This window comes from Scyliorhinus torazame, chromosome 7 (assembly GCF_047496885.1).
Source record: "Scyliorhinus torazame isolate Kashiwa2021f chromosome 7, sScyTor2.1, whole genome shotgun sequence".
Taxonomy (NCBI): Eukaryota; Metazoa; Chordata; class Chondrichthyes; order Carcharhiniformes; family Scyliorhinidae; genus Scyliorhinus; species Scyliorhinus torazame.
Window position 1 is genome coordinate 8355587 of NC_092713.1, and position 13740 is coordinate 8369326.

Below are 13740 nucleotides of genomic sequence, written 5' to 3' on the forward strand. Positions count from 1 at the left end.
TCGGTGCAGACTCGATGGGCCAAATGGCCTCCTTCTGCACTAAGTTCGATGTACTATCATTGGGTTATGGGGGTGAGACCCGCGCAGACACTGGGAGAATGTCCAACTCCACACGGACAGTGACCCGGGGCCGAGATTGAACCTGGGACCTCGGTGCCGTGAGGCAGCAGTGCTAACCACTACGCCACCGTGCTGCTCTTTTCTGAACAACTTGTATCCAGGAATATTTATCACCCTGCACTTCCTTGAGCCAAGTCTCCATTATCGCTAGAACATCTGCACCTGACTCACTGTTCTTATTTGCTATACTTTATGCATTCACATACGTCATTACATCTCTCTCATTCTGACTTCACCTATGAACTTACTATTCGGGTCCCATTCAACCCCCTCAGTATTTTCTCATATTTCCCCTCGGTTTGCCTGCAGAGTTGGTTTAAAGCCCTACCAGCAGCACACTTAAAGCACCCTGCAAGGAACTCGATCCCAGCTCTGCTCAGCTGCAACCCATCTGGCTTGGACAGATGTCATCACCAAAAATCTGTCCTGGTCCACCCACGTCGACGCTACGACCAAGAAAACACAACTGCGCCTATACTGCCTCAGGAACGGCATGTCCACATTGACTCTGACCAACTTTTACAGGTGCACCATCTGCATCACAGCCTGGATGTCAACTGCTCGGCCCAAGACCGCAAGAAATTTCAGAGTCGTGAGCACCGCCCAGTCCATCTCACGAACCCGCCTCCCATCCATTGACTCCATCTACACCTACCTTTGGGAAAGGGGGTAGCATAATCAAAGACCCCTCCCATCCGGATTATTCTCTCTTTCAACCTCTTTCCATCGGGCAGCAAATGGAAAAGTCTGAACACGCGTGAGCAGATTCAAAAACGGCTGCTTCTCCGCTGTTACCAGACTCTTCAATGACCCTCTTATGGACTGATCTGATTTCTCCACACGCCTTCTCTACCAAGTAGTTCTCTACCAAGTAGTACACTCCCATATGCTTCGCCCGATGCCTGTGTCGATGTATTTATGTTGTGCACTTAATGTTTGCCCTGTTGTATATTTTCTTTACATGTACAGAATGATCTGTCTGAGCTGCACACTCAATATTTTTCACTGTACCTCGCGTGTCCTGACAATAAACCAATCAATATCATCTCTCCTCCCCTGGAGCCTGTCGTAGGACTCGCACGCCCTCCCGCACCTTATTTATCTGCCTTATCCTCCTCTTTACTCCCTTTCCTGTGGGATTTTCCAGAGGTTGCTATATTCAAAGTCCTGGTTGCTAATTTTCGACCTAGCGCCCAAAACCATGAGTGCAGGCCCCTCATTTCCCTTCCTACCTAATGGTGATAATTATAAACGGTGATATATGACTTGAGGATCAAGACTTGGTGGAACTACTAGCTGCTTTGATTTTCGAGGTATGAAGACCATTTGTGAAAGATGGGAAGAAAGTAACCAGGATTAATGTCAACAGAAGCATGATTAGGTTAAAAATTTGGAAAATGGCACCTGGTGCAGACTTTTGGCTGAACTTGGATGGGAGGGGGGGGGAGCAAAACAAATGGGCAAGGAAATTAGGGGTTCGTTCTTCTATTTATTCATGGGTGTCACTGAAGAGCACATGGTTATTGACATCATGAATTGCCATGTCCCGAGGGAGAATTGGGTGCTGCCATTTGCTGGTGGACAAGGATAAGAGTGGTCCGAGGATGAATGTGCTAAATTGGGGGAAGGCTAATTTTAACAATATTAGGCGGGAATTGAAGAACATAGATTGGGGGCGGATGTTTGAGGGCAAATCAACACCTGACATGTGGGAGGCTTTCAAGTGTCAGTTGAAAGGAATTCAGGACCGGCATGTTCCTGTGAGGAAGAAGGATAAATACGGCAATTTTCGGGAACCTTGGATAACGAGAGATATTGTAGGCCTCGTCAAAAAGAAAAAGGAGGCATTTGTGAGGGCTGAAAGGCTGGGAACAGACGAAGCCTGTGTGGAATATAAGGAAAGTAGGAAGGAACTTAAGCAAGGAGTCGGAGGGTTCGAAGGGGTCACGAAAAGTCATTGGCAAATAGGGTTAAGGAAAATCCCAAGGCTTTTTACAAGTACATAAAAAGCAAGAGGTAGCCAGGGAAAGGGTTGGCCCACTGAAGGATAGGCAAGGGAATCTATGTGTGGAGCCAGAGGAAATGGGCGAGGTACTAAATGAATACTTTGCATCAGTATTCACCAAAGAGAAGAAATTGGTAGATGTTGAGTCTGGAGAAGGGTGTGTAGATAGCCTGGGTTACATTGAGATCCAAAAAGACGAGGTGTTGGGTGTCTTAAAAAATATTAAGGTAGATAAGTCCCCAGGGCCTGATGGGATCTACCCCAGAATACTGAAGGAGGCTGGAGAGGAAATTGCTGAGGCCTTGACAGAAATCTTTGGATCCTCACTGTCTTCAGGTGATGTCCCGGAGGACTGGAGAATAGCCAATGTTGTTCCTCTGTTTAAGAAGGGTAGCAAAGATAATCCCGGGAACTACAGGCCGGTGAGCCTTACTTCAGTGGTAGGGGAATTACTGGAGAGAATTCTTCGAGACAGGATCTACTCCCATTTGGAAGCAAATAGACGTATTAGTGAGAGGCAGCATGGTTTTGTGAAGGGGAGGTCGTGTCTCACTAACTTGATAGAGTTTTTCGAGGAAGTCACTAAGATGATTGATGCAGGTAGGGCAGTGGATGTTGTCTGTATGGACTTCAGTAAGGCTTTTGACAAGGTCCCTCATGGTAGACTAGTACAAAAGGTGAAGTCGCACGGGATCAGGGGTGAGCTGGCAAGGTGGATACAGAACTGGCTAGGTCATAGAAGGCAGAGAGTAGCAATGGAACGATGCTTTTATAATTGGAGGGCTGTGAACAGTGGTGTTCCACAGGGATGAGTGCTGGGACCTTTGCTGTTTGTAGTATATATAAATGATTTGGAGGAAAATGTAACTGGTCTGATTAGTAAGTTTGCAGATGACAAAGGTTGGTGGAATTGCGGATAGCGATGAGGACTGTCAGAGGATACAGCAGGATTTAGATTGTTTGGAGACTTGGGCGGAGAGATGGCAGATGGAGTTTAATCAGGACAAATGTGAGGTAATGCATTTTGGAAGGTCTAATGCAGGTAGGGAATATACAGTGAATGGTAGAACCCTCTCGAGTATTGAAAGTCAAAGAGATCTAGGAGTACAGGTCCACAGGTCACTGAAAGGGGCAACACAGGTGGAGAAGGTAGTCAAGAAGGCATACGGCATGCTTGCCTTCATTGGCCGGGGCATTGAGTATAAGAATTGGCAAGTCCTGTTGCAGCTGTATAGAATCTTAGTTAGGCCACACTTGGGAGTATAGTGTTCAATTCTGGTCGCCACACTACCAGAAGGATGTGGAGGCTTTAGAGAGGGTGCAGAAGAGATTTACCAGAATGTTGCCTGGTATGGAGGGCATTAGCTATGAGGAGTGGTTGAATAAACTCGGTTTGTTCTCACTGGAACGAAGGAGGTTGAGGGGCGACCTGATGGAGGTCTACAAAATTATGAGGGGCATAGACAGAGTGGATAGTCAGAGGCTTTTCCCCAGGGTAGAGGGGTCAATTACTAGGGGGCATAGGTTTAAGGTGAGAGGGGCAAGGTTTAGAGTATATGTACGAAGCAAGTTTTTTTACGCAGAGGGTAGTGGGTGCCTGGAACACGCTACCGGAGGAGGTGGTGGAAGCAGGGACGATAGTGATATTTAAGGGGCATCTTGACAAATACATGAATAGGATGGGAGTAGAGGGATACGGACCCAGGAAGTGTAGAAGATTGTAGTTTAGTCGGGCAGCATGGTCGGCACGGGCTTGGAGGGCCGAAGGGCCTGTTCCTGTGCTGTACATTTCTTTGTTCTTTGTTCATTTTCACACCGAAGATTCTTTTTCTATTGAGATGGTTAGTTGGAGGATTCTTCCGTCTTGATTGTTGGAAGCATTTAATCTGCAGAAAGAGATTGTGCTCCAGCTAAGATACGTGGTTAGGGAGTTGATTTGGGTTACAAGACCAGTGAGTTGAACAAAGAGCCCAGATCGGGTAGTGAGCAGGTAGGATCAATTGGTGTTGGGCGAGGGGTGAGGCATATCAACGTGGACTGGTTTCCATAAGTGGCACTGGAGGAAATACAGAAGAAACTTACACTGACAAAGTATAAGGTTGAGATGTGACCTGATAGAGGGGCCTTTTAAATTGAAGGATCTGATGGGGTAGCCATGACTAAGGTGTTTACATTTCTATAAGGGACTAAAACCAGGTTGCATAAATACAAGGGAATCCAACAAGAATTCGGGTAAAACGCCTTTACCCAGAGAATGTGGAACTTGTGACCAGTGGCTTACTGCAGGGATCTATGCTGGGTCCCCCAAGATGACTTTGCGGAGGGGAGGGGGGGTAGGATGCGGAGGGGAGGGGGGGTAGGATCTGTTAGTTTGTGGATGACACACCAGGTTGGCCGTGTGGTTAACAGTGAGGTTGAGTGTCTTGGGTTGTAGGAAGATGGGGTGATCAAATGGACAGGAAAGTGGCAGATGGAATTTAGCCTGAAAAGTGCGAGGTGTTAACACTTGTGACAAAGAAGTATTCAGCCTGACACTGGGGAGTTTTGAGGAATAAAAGGACTTGGGTGTTTTTGTCCATAGATGCCTGAAGGCAGAAGGGCAGGTTAATAGGGTGGTGTCATGATGGAATTGTAAAGAACTTTGGTGAGGCCACAGCTGGAGTATGGTGTACAATTCTGGTTGTCACATTACAGGAAGGATGTGATTGCACTGGAGGGGGTGTAGAGGAGATTCATCAGAATGTTGCCTGGGATGGAGCATTTAAGAGGTTGGATGGGCTTGGGTTGTTTTCGCTGGAGCAGAGAAGACTGAGGGGCGACCCAATTGAGGTGTAAAAGATTTGAGGGGCTTGGATAGGGTGACTAGGGAGCAGGGACGGGGTGGATGGGGAGCGGCTGTTCCCCTTCGTTAAGAGTCTGTTACGAGGGGGATCCAAGTTTAATGTCTGGGCAGGAGGTTTAGGGGTGTGTGAGGAGAAACCTTTTTACCCAGAGTGGTGAGTCTGGAATGTGCTGCCTGAGATGGTGGTAGAGGCGGGTTGCCTCACATCCTTAAAAGTACCTGGATGAGCATTCGCCAGAACACTGGTCCCAGCTCGGTTCAGGTGGAGACCATCCCAACGGTATAGGTCCCCCCTGTCCCTAAACTGATGCCAGTGTCCCATGAAAAGGAACCCCCACACCACTCTTTCAGCCACGTGTTAACTTCCCTTATTCTTGCCTCCCTATGCCAATTGGCACGTGGCTCGGGCAGTAATCCGGAGATTATGACCCTTGAGGACCTGTTTTTTAATTTGAATCCTATCTCTTTATAATCTCTAAACAGGTCCTCTTTCCTAGACTTGCCTATGTTGTTGGTACCGACATGGACCACAACAACTGGATCCTCCCCCTCCCTCTCCAGTATCCTTTCAAGCCGGTCAGAGATGTCCCGCACCCTAGCACCGGGCAGGCAACATACCATGCGGGACTCTTTATCCTGCTCACAAAGGATACTATCTATCCCCCTGATAATAGAATCCCCTACAACTACAACTTGCCTATTTACTCCCTCCCCTTGAATGGCCTGCTGAACCATGGTGCCTTGGTCAGCTGACTCATCCTTCCTGCAGCCCTGTTCGCCATCCACACAGGGAGCAAGTGCCGACAGAGTCAAGGGCTGAGGCTCCCGAGTTCCTGACTGCTGGTTCCCTTTACCTGCCTGATTTGCAGTCACACCCTGCTGTCCCTGGCCACTGGCAGGATTTAAGCTACTTACTCTGACAGGTGTGACTGCATCCTGAAACAGTGTCCAGGTAAGTCTCCCCCTCCCGGATGTGCCTCAGTGTTTGAAGCTCCGACTCCAGCTCATCAACTCTGAGCCGGACCGGCTCTTCGAGCAGCCAACACTTACTGCAGATGTGGTCGCTGCAGCTCGCAATAGGATCTGCCAGCTCCCACATCAAGCAGCTCAAGCACATCACCTGACCAGCCATCACTAATTAATTAATTAATTAGTTTAATTTAATTTTATGAGTTTAGCTGTTTTTTAAATTTGGGGCAGATTTGCTATCAACCAATCAGATCACAGCTTCCCTCTGACGTCACCTTTGGGAAACAAACTGGAAAACAGGAAGTTTCCGTTAGGTTTTTATACTCACAGAGACTGCTCCTCCTCCTCCGAACGGCTCCCGAAATTAGGCCCGAAGAAAGAGAGAGAACAAAACAGTCGGGGGAAAAGCACCTTCTCCCACTCTTCACCGAATTACCTCACTGCACCAAATTACCAAATTCTCACTCTGTCTGTGTCTCACTCACTCAGGCTGTGTGTCCTTGACCTGCGCAATGCTTACTAATGTGCGCTTTCTGTCTGTCTTTTATACAGACTTTAGGATGACTCACACTAAAACTTCAAAGAGAAGAAAACAACGTGTACCTTTGTGCCCCTTAACAGGCCTCAGGTGACTGCCAGATAACTGCCCCTCAGCAATTAGGGTGGGGGCAGCTTCAGCCAATCAGACACTAATCTACACTGCACTTTTAACTGAAAAACAGCAAAATTAGATGAACCACTTACCTTTCCTAGTTACCTCACTGCACCAAATTACCAAATTCTCACTCTGTCTGTGTCTCACTCACTCAGGCTGTGTGTCCTTGACCTGCGCAATGCTTACTAATGTGCGCTTTCTGTCTGTCTTTTATACAGACTTTAGGATGACTCACACTAAAACTTCAAAGAGAAGAAAACAACGTGTACCTTTGTGCCCCTTAACAGGCCTCAGGTGACTGCCAGATAACTGCCCCTCAGCAATTAGGGTGGGGGCAGCTTCAGCCAATCAGACACTAATCTACACTGCACTTTTAACTGAAAAACAGCAAAATTAGATGAACCACTTACCTTTCCTAGTTACCTCACTGCACCAAATTACCAAATTCTCACTCGGTCTGTATCTCTCTCACTCAGGCTGTGTGTCCTTGACCTGCGCAATGCGAATTGCAATGGATCTAGGCATTCTGGAGTTGATGTGTCTCATGACCAACCTCTCGAAGCACTTCATAAACGATGCCAAGGCCACCGGACGATAGTCGTTGACCAATAAATTCTTTGAGACCAACTCCCCATACCTAGAAGTATTCCAAATATGAGAACAGATATACAAACATAGAAATCCTTCTCAAACTATACCTTTGGACACTTACGATAACACCTTCACAAAGGGTCTGTTTTGATATCTGGAGAGAGTGTCCACCCTGAAAAAAGACAGACACCAAACGGTGCCTCCCTTCCCAATATATCTTCGAACCCTGGACAATTACACACACTACAACCATTAAAAGATCTATCGGTGATAGTACATCCAATTAGCCATTTGGCTCAATTAACCAGCAATAAATGCCACCAGTAACGGATGCCTTCCTGAACCGATGAGCAAGTTTAATGTATATAGGGAGAGGGGAGTTTAGCAGAAGCACTCTCTAATTCTGACCCCCCTCTAGGGCGTGAGTCAGTTCTGTTCTTAGAAGCTTGTCTCGTTGGACAAAACCTTGGGTTGTAAGTATGGGTTTTGTATAACTTCTTATAGATGTATTAAGAAACTGGTAGACATGCTTTAAGGACCTTTCCATGTTTAGATATCTCATTCTATTGAGAGAAGTTCGTATGTTAGTAGATAACATATAGGACTGTTAACAGTCTTGTATTAACAGATAACTAGAAGGACTGTTTAAAACATAGAACAGTACAGCACAGAACAGGCTCTTCGGCCCTCGATGTTGTGCCAAGCATTGTCCGAAACCAAGATCAAGCTATCCCACTCCGTTATTCTGGTGTGCTCCATGTGCCTATCCAATAACCGCTTGAAAGTTCCTACCTAAAGTGTCCGACTCCACTATCACAGCAGGCAGTCCATTCCACACCCTAACCACTCTTGTAAAGAACCTACCTCGGACATCCCTCCTATATCTCCCACCCTGAATCTTAAAGTTATGCCCCCTTGTAACAGCTACATCCACCCGAGGAAATAGTCTCTGAACGTCCACTCTCTCTATCCCCCTCATCATCTTATAAACCTCTATTAAGTCGCCTCTCATCCTCCTCCGCCCTAGCTCCCTCACCCTTTCCTCATAAAACCTATCCTGCAAACCAGGCAGCATCCTGTTAAATCTCCTTTGCACCCTTTCCAATGCTTCCACATCCTTCCTATAATGAGGTGACCAGAACTGCGCACACTACTCCAAATGTGGTCTCACCAGGGTCATGTATAGTTGCAGCATAACCCCGCGGCTCTTAAACTCAAGCCCCCTGTTAATAAACGCTAACACACTATCTGCCTTCTTCATGGCTCTATCTACTTGAGTGGTAACCTCCAGAGAACTGTGGACGTGAACCCCAAGATCTCTGTTCCTCCACATTCCTCAGAACCCTGCCGTTGACCCTGTAATCCGCATTCAAATGTTTTTCTACCAGAATGAATCACCTCGCACTTATCAGGGTTAAACTCCATCTGCCATTTTTCGGCCCAGCTCTGCATCCTATCAATGTCTCTTTGCAGCCTTCAACAGCCCTCTACCTCATCCACTACTCCACCAATCTTGGTGTCATCAGCAAATTTACTGACCCACCCTTCAGCCCCCTCCTCCAAGTCATTGATAAAAATCACAAATAGCAGAGGACCCAGCACTGATCCCTGTGGTCCACCGCTGGTAACTGGTCTCCAGTCTGAATTTTCCATCCACCACCACCCTCTGTCTTTTATGTGATAACCAGTTATTTATCCAATTGGCCAAATTTCCCTCTATCCCACACCTCCTTACTTTCTTCATGAGCCGACCATGGGGAACCTTGTCAAACGCCTTACGAAAATCCATGTATACGACATCAACTGCTCTACCTTCATCTACACACTTAGTTACCTCCTCAAAGAATTCAATCAAATTTGTGAGGCAAGACTTACCCTTTACGAATCCGTGTTGACTATCCTGGATTAAGCTGCATCTTTCCAAATGGTCATAAATCTTATCCTTCAGGACATTTTCCATTATCTTCCCGACCACCGAAGTAAGACTAACTCAAGGTCATTCCTATTCCCTTTCTTGAACAGAGGAACAACATTCGCCACTCTCCAGTCCTCTGGCACTATCCGCGTGGACAGCGAGGACCTAAAGATCAAAGCCAAAGGCTCTGCAATCTCATCCCTTGCCTCCCAAAGAACCCTTGGGTATATCCCATCTGGCCCAGGAGACTTGTCGACCCTCGGGTTTTTCAGAATTGCTAATACATCCTTCCTCCGAACATCTACTTCCTCCAGCCTACCCACCTGAATCACACACTCATCCTCAAAAACATGGCCCCTCTCCTTTGTGAAAACTGAAGAAAAGTATTCATTCAATGCCTCCTATTTCTTCTGACTCCATGCACAAGTTCCCACTACTGTCCTTGACTGGCCCTACCCTCACCCTGGTCATTCTTTTATTTCTCACATAAGAGTAAAAGGCCTTGGGGTTTTCCTTGATCCGACCCGCCACGGACTTCTCATGCCCCCTCCTAGCTCTCTTAAACCCTTTTGTCAGCTCATTCCTTGCTGCCTTGTAACCCTCAAGGGACCCAACTAAACCTTGTTTTCTCATCCTTGCATACTCTTCCCTTTTCCTCTTGACAAGATATTCAACCTCTTTTGTGAACCATGGTTCCCTTATATGGCCATTTCCTCCCTGCCTGACAGGGACATACCTATCAAGGACACGCAGTATTTGTTCCTTGAACAAGCTCCACTTTTCATTTGTGCCTTTTCCCTGACCGTTTCTGTTCCCATCATGTGCTCCCAAATTCTTGCCTAATCGCATCATAATTACCCCTCCCCCAATTATAAACCTTGCCCTGCCGTATGGCCCTATCCCTCTCCATTGCAATAGTGAAAGACACCGAATTGTGGTCACTATCTCCATAGTGCTCTCCCACAAACAAATCTAACACTTGGCCCGGTTCATTACCCAGTACCAAATCCAATGTGGCCCCCCCTCTTGTCGGCCTATCCACATATTGTGTCAGGAAACGCTCCTGCACACACTGTACAAAAACTGCCTCATCCAAACTGTTCGACCTATAGAGGTTCCAATCAATATTTGGAAAGTTAAAGTCACCCATGACGACTACCCTGAGACCTCCACACCTATCCATAATCTGTTTTGCAATTTCTTCCTCCATCTATATTATAATTTGGGGGCCTATCTAACAATGTGACCGCTCCTTTCCTATTTCTAACTCGGGGGCCCATATTACCTCAGTAGGCAGATCCCCTTCAAACTGTTTTTCTGCAGCCGTTAAACTATCTTTGATTTTAGTCCACTTCTACTTTAACTCTGCAATTCAGTATGTATCTATTGGTAGTATTCTCACAATAAAGAGACTTTAATTAAAATCATACTGTGTGGAAATTAATCTCAGAAGTTGATCTCCTGGACACTCATTGAGGACACTCCATTAAGAGGTATCGATTTAGTTATGAGTGACTAATCTGAACTCTTCCCCATAAAAAGTAACAGACCTTGTTTTACTGCTTGAGACCTGGAAAGGCATTTCCAGGTCTCAAGCAGTTCGTGAGATTTATTCTGATCTGATTGGCAGGAAAACATGTTTCCCTCTTTTGATAGGTTGACCTAGAGCATAGGTTAGTAATAGAGTATTATCAGGTCCGGAATAACCTAAATGCACGACACCATGGCCCTCAGACAGGATCCCCCTGCAGGACTCCTCTTCCAACCTGACCACTCTCCTCCATCTCGGGTGCGTGTAATAAAATAAAATCCCACAGCACTTTTGGAAGAAGACTAGGAATGTTCTCCCTGATGCCTGCAGCAATATTAATCCTTTCAATAGCAGAACTTAAAAAACACAAACACCTGTCCGGTCATCAAATTGGCTACCACTTTCCTGCATTGCAACAGTGCTGCCAATGAAGTGGATAGGGAGCAGCTAGTCCCCTTGGTTGAAGGGTTAGTTACGAGGGGGACACAAGTTAAAGGTGAGGGGCAGGAGGTTTAGGGGGATTTGAGGAAAATCCTTTTTTACCCAGTGGGTGGGGACGGTCTGGAACGCACTGCCTGGGAGGATGGTAGAGGAGGGTTGCCTCACATCCTTTAAGAAATACCTGGCTGAGTGCTTGGCATGTCACAACATGCCATGCCATGGGCCATGTTGGGTTTAGGTAGGCAGGTCAGGTGTTTTTCTTGCATCGTGGCAGATTCGCTAGGCTAAAGGGCCTCTTCTGCACTATTATTCTGAGAGAAGTACTTGGGTTGAGGCTTTGAAAAGTACCATATAAATGGGGTTATTTTTCTTGCACATCAGGCTGCATTCTGTAAACTAAATACAAAAAATTCCTATGAAACAAGGTTGAGAAAATATTAAATTGTTATCCTAGATCGACAGGTTTTTCTTGATCTATAAAGTACATTTCTAAAATAATGTTGGAAATACGCAAGCCTGGTAGCACGTGTGGAGAAAAAGAAAAAGTTGATGTCTCGGTTCGATAACCTGTCATCACTTGAAAAATTGCTGCAACTGTTTAAATGTGTTCCATCGCTAACTTTTTTCCAGTTAATGATCAAAAGGTCATCAACTGTTTCTCCACCGACGCTGCAAGACCCTTGAGTATTTACAATGTTTTCTGTTGTTTCAGATTTCCAACGTCTTTTGCCTCACTTTTTCCTGCGTCACTTTTTGCTGCTCAATTTTAAATTCATTTAGCAACACTAAGCGAATTACCAGAAGACTTGCTAACACTACATAGTTCATTTTTGTTTTACAGATAATGCAAGCACAGTTTTCACAAGACAACAATCCAGATGCACAAACACTCCAAAAACTTGCAGACAGAACTGGTTTAAGCAGGCGTGTTATACAGGTGAGGGCATTTCAAAGATTTACTCATTCAATTGACATGGATCTTGTTGTGCAAGATGATCAGAGTTGAAAGACTTTAAACTTGGATCTGAAGTTCATGGACTTCTCCAATCCCTTGTACCTCATGACCTAAATTTTGAGTGACTGACCCGACACCCTTGCTGCCTGTCAGTGGTGCATTTGTTGCACCCTTGCCAGAGTCCGAAAGCGATGGGTTGAGTTGCATTCTGGGAACTTGAGCAACAATCCAGGCTTGTTGCTAACTTTCTCCTTGGTTCAATTGCTCTGTTTTATTACCTTTGCTCTCGAGTCGCCAGGCATCTTTATGATACCGCCACGAGGTTCAAGTCCGAGTAATGATCAATGATCTAATACACCGATCAGTAAGATTTAAATCAAAGCACATTTATTACACACAGTAATCGCTACTCATGCACAAATTCTACGTCTAAGCTACTTCTCCAACTAACAGGCCTATCTCTTAACTTCGGACTGGCCCACCAACCAGGTCAGGGGAACAAAAGGCCTTTCGTTCGGGTTCTGAGTCTGCGGGATTCGAAGTTGGTACGGATTGGTAGCTAGGAGCACCTATCTCGTAGCGAGCGTTGAATTAAGACTTCCTTCATTCGGCGGTCACTGCACCGGTCACGGTCAATGTTGGTTCGTGTTGCTGGGTGACCCGGGCAGGATGAAGAGGTGAAGAGAGCTGAAGAGTGAGCGATTTGAACTTGGGGCTTAACTCTTATATAGTCCCCAGGGGCTTCCCGCCTTTCGGGGCGGACCCTGTACCTGGTCCCAAGTGATTGGACTTTGTCCCAATCGCTTGGTTCGATTTTCTCCAATACTGGAGCGGTTCCCTGATTGATGGGCGGTCTTGAGGTGCTCATTCACCTCCTTTGTGTTGGCTCCTGCTGGCGCCGGGAGTCTGGCTTTGCTTTGTGTGTCCAAAATGTTGCTTATTGTTCCCAGGGATTGCTCATCAGTATGCAGATGGCTGTTACATTGTTATGCTGATGGTCGCTGGTATCGATGTTGTCTGGCCTTTGCAGAGGTAAATACACAGCAAACCTGCACCTGCCGGTTTCTGTCTTGTTGGCTGACTTTCCCATCAGCCTTTGCCGTTCGCCATTTTAAATCGGGAGTTGGCCAATTTAGGTGGCTACAGGCTGACCCTCGGTAAAGATCGGTAGGAAGAGAACACTTATCTGCAAAGGTTGACGAGTGAGTGGGCAGAAATTTGGCAGATGGAATCTGTGGGCAAATGTGAATGTCTTTTTTTTGAGGGAAGAATAAAAAAGCAGCAAATTATTTAAATTGAAAGATTGCAGACTTGAGGTACAGAGGAACCTGGGTGTCCTGGTATATGAATTGGGAAGAGGCAGTATTCGGGTAAAGCAAGTGATTGAAGACCGTGTTTTGCTACAGTTGTAGGGGCATTGGTGAGACCACATCTGGGTACTGGTATGGTTTTTGCCTCCTTGTTTAAGAAAGGATCTATAAGTGCATTAGAAGGAAAAATCACTCGTTTTATGTTCTGAGGAAAGGTTGGACACACTGACCCCTATCCATTTGAGTTCAGACGCAGGATTTTATTGATGTAAGTTTCTGAGGGGGCTTGACAGGCTGGATGTTGAAAGGAAATTTTCCCCTTGTGGGGGAGACTAAGTGGGAGACGCAGCTTGCGAATAAGGGATCTCTCATTGATGAGAAGAAACCTTAAGTTGTAGATCTTTGG

At 46.2% G+C, this 13740-nt stretch overlaps 1 protein-coding gene across 2 annotated transcripts in view; it reads left to right on the plus strand.

Annotated features, from left to right (window-relative positions):
• The window catches only part of LOC140427248 (LIM/homeobox protein Lhx8), a 69029-nt gene that overhangs the window by 29133 nt on the left and 26156 nt on the right, over positions 1–13740 (plus strand). For both annotated transcript variants that reach the window (XM_072512846.1, XM_072512845.1), the window contains one exon: positions 11911–12006. In XM_072512846.1, coding sequence (XP_072368947.1) covers positions 11911–12006 — 96 coding nt within the window. The remainder of the gene's footprint in view (positions 1–11910; positions 12007–13740) is intronic.